The sequence below is a fragment of the Branchiostoma floridae genome, chromosome 16 (assembly GCF_000003815.2).
Source record: "Branchiostoma floridae strain S238N-H82 chromosome 16, Bfl_VNyyK, whole genome shotgun sequence".
NCBI lineage: Eukaryota > Metazoa > Chordata > Leptocardii > Amphioxiformes > Branchiostomatidae > Branchiostoma > Branchiostoma floridae.
In genome coordinates, this window is record NC_049994.1 from 14932119 (window position 1) to 14935294 (window position 3176).

The 3176-nt window shown below is 42.7% G+C and overlaps 1 protein-coding gene across 2 annotated transcripts in view; it reads left to right on the forward strand.

Moving 5' to 3' along the window:
* The window catches only part of LOC118403756, a 16960-nt gene that overhangs the window by 3959 nt on the left and 9825 nt on the right, over positions 1-3176 (forward strand). For both annotated transcript variants that reach the window (XM_035802552.1, XM_035802553.1), the window contains exons 2-3: positions 1642-1831; positions 2793-2943. In XM_035802552.1, coding sequence (XP_035658445.1) covers positions 1652-1831; positions 2793-2943 — 331 coding nt within the window. In that variant the 5' untranslated portion in view covers positions 1642-1651. The remainder of the gene's footprint in view (positions 1-1641; positions 1832-2792; positions 2944-3176) is intronic.

The window sequence follows — 3176 nt, forward strand, 5'->3', positions numbered from 1 at the left end:
TCCAGGCCCAAGGGCACGTTGAAAATCCCGGACCCACGCCCCCCCCCCCCCCCCAAAAAATAGCCCCGTTCCGAAGTGGAGTATACTCGTGATTGTTTTTATGGGGCTTGAAGTCGGAGTCACTAGTTTTAACATTAGTCAATTGCAAAGTTCTCTATTATTTTAGGGCGCCGAATGGTACCATACAAAAATGATTTGGAGTTAGGCGAACTAAAACTGTTCCGACCCGTTACGCATATGTTACCGGTGGGACATCTAGTATTTGACTTGCACTTATTCAAACCGGTAAAACATTCGCCCAAAATCTACCAATCTATGTCATTCTATCCGAGTAACCCGGCTTTCTTGGACATATCTAGAAGTCGTGACATGAGTTTTGCTTGATTAGGAAGAACAGCACCCTTCCTCTATTCGGTGAATTGCCTTACGCCAAGGATGTTTTGAATTGAAAAAAAAACGCCGAACCCGGACTATGCGCAACAGAACATTGTGTACATTGTCCAGTCTGAAACAAGCCATCTCAAACATTGTTACCTAGACCTTTGACCTTAAGACATTGTGCTCTATTGTAAGTACTTTGATTGTTGATTGTTGTATTTTTTTAATGTATGTTGTATAGACATGTTGATTGTTTTGAACCTTGGAAGATTAGCCCATAAGGCTTAAAAGGTTTCTTAATAAAAATCAAATCAGAACTGCGCAATTAGGAAAGTTCCAGACTGAGTCAAACCAGTCCTTGATCGGGCAGTGTTCGGCTGATTTTGGTCAACAGTGACGAAACTCTACGGTAGATCTGACTACTCTTGTTGCATATATAGAAACTACATATACGTAGCATCACAATGATAATGTTCGTTCGACCGTTCTTTCATACCCTGTGAGCCAGATAGGACCGGGTAGCTAGCGATATAGCTAGCGAGTTTTCTTCGGGGAGCCAACGGCAGCAGCCCGCCGACCTCACATTAGCGCTCCGGGGGAGTTTAAGCCCGAAAGACCTAATCGGGGTTCCCCGGGGCGCTAATGTGAGTTCGGCGGGCATGACTGTCTTGGGCTACCGATAAACTGTCCATGCTGCCCAACCCCGGATGGCTCCCAGGGTAGTTCTTTCAGACCTTTGCAGTGCTTAGTAGCAGGCCATGCCAACTACAGTAGCTGAGTATATCTTACAGGGATGGGTTGCTAACCCTTCCCCTTCAACGTTTCATTCAACGTCCCTTCCGAAAGACGGTTGCAGCCCCAACCGAAATGCCCTACCCGGGATTGAATCACGGTCCCCAGTTGTCAGGTGCTTAACTGTGGTTGATACCGCTAGTTCACCTTTATCCGTGGGGTAACCTATAGCCGTTGTTTTCAGAACAGGATATTTAGGCACATCAAGCCGACGGGTGGTAGTTTTAAATTGCAATATATTGAAACTATTACAATTTGAGACAAACGTCCGTCCAACGTGTTATCCCCAAATACCATGTTTTCAAAAGCAACGGATATAGGTTACACAACGGATAAATGTGAACTAGCGTGTACCAGTTGCGCCATGGACACAATAATAACAGTGTAATTACTACTGAAATGAAGTTTAAACCTGGCGAAATGTTCGAACAGTAACAACTTGTTAGGACCGGACTGTTTCCTTGCACACAGGCCCTACAGGATGGGGAATCTCCTCTACCGGATGGGGAATCTCCTCTCAGAAGAAGAGAAGACACCGCTGGATGTCACTGATGTAGACGACCCGCAGGACAGGGACTTTGGAAAATATGACTTCCCGTTCGAGAACCTGGTTATAGAGGGAGGTGGGGCCAGAGGAGTGGCTTATGTTGGAGCGCTGCGGGTAAATATCATCTTGCTTCAATCTTCAATTATATCTCAGTTGTAAGAGGCTATCCGTGTGTGAAAGAACGTGCAAACCATGTACGTCAAACATGGTGGAAGACGAAACACATTTTATGTCAAACTGTTCTTTCTATAATCACGAAAAAAAGAGCTGTTTAAAGAGGCCATCAAATTCCACCCAAACTTCCTCACATTCACTGACAAAAAGAAAACAGACCTCATTTAACATCACAAAATCCACACATAATAGAAAATGTGGGATCTTTATTTTGTCTTCCACTGTCTTCGATAAAGGAGTCGAACCCATTAACCCAGGAGTTAGCTTTTACTAGCTTTAGACTAGAGTAGACACTTGTGATATTGTATTTACACTGTTTGAATCTTTTATGTTACCTGTAATTAGCCCACGGGCAAGAATTTGCAATAAACTTTATTATCTCAATGAGAGTTTTCAGAATTTTACCATAAAACGCTGTATTTGTTGTTGAACGTCTTTCGTTTGTCTTCTAGCTATTTTCAATATAAACCTGCTTTCATAAGATAACATGATCACCCAAGCCTTTATATCTAACACAACTATAAGCGTGTAATTCAATTTTGTACCTCAAACATGGTAGAAGATGAAGTGCACTTCACTGTTGATTGCGATATGTATGCCAATGATAGAAATACTCTATTTAGTTATACAGAAAGGAAATTCCCTCATTTTTGACACATGAGTAGCACTGACAAGTTTATATTTCTCATGCGTTTTGACAAACCGACAACAGCTAAACCCATACAGTCCTACATTTTCACCATTACCAGGAAGCGAGAAGAAGCCGAACTTTTGTGTTAGACAAGATTTGTGATACTTTTATATGTATATATCTTGACTTGTTGTGACCTGTACTTCCTCGGTTGGTCAAAACTGTAAAATAATTCATTCATAAACAGGCTTTTATCTGCCCGATTCTCAGGTCCTGGAGTCTGCAGGAATCCTCAAAAACATCAAAAGAGTTGCCGGTGTGAGTGCGGGAGCCATCACGGCGACGTTCGTGGCGCTGGGACTCAGCTGTGCGGATGTGGCAAAGCAGGCTGAGGTGGATCTGGGCAAGATTCTCATGTCCGGTATGTGCATTGCGACTTTTTTCTGGTAAATATTGTTTTATTAATTATCTTTATTGTGCCTGAAACTGCCTCCCTAGAGCCGGTCATTAGCAGTTTAAAACTTGGATGAGGTTCCGAAAATAATTTCATCAGGTTGGTAGATCATAGGACATAGGAATTTTCTTTTACACAACCAGTTTTTCTCACCTGCTGACGTTTCGATGTCTGTCAGACATCTTCCTCAGAGCTCTAAC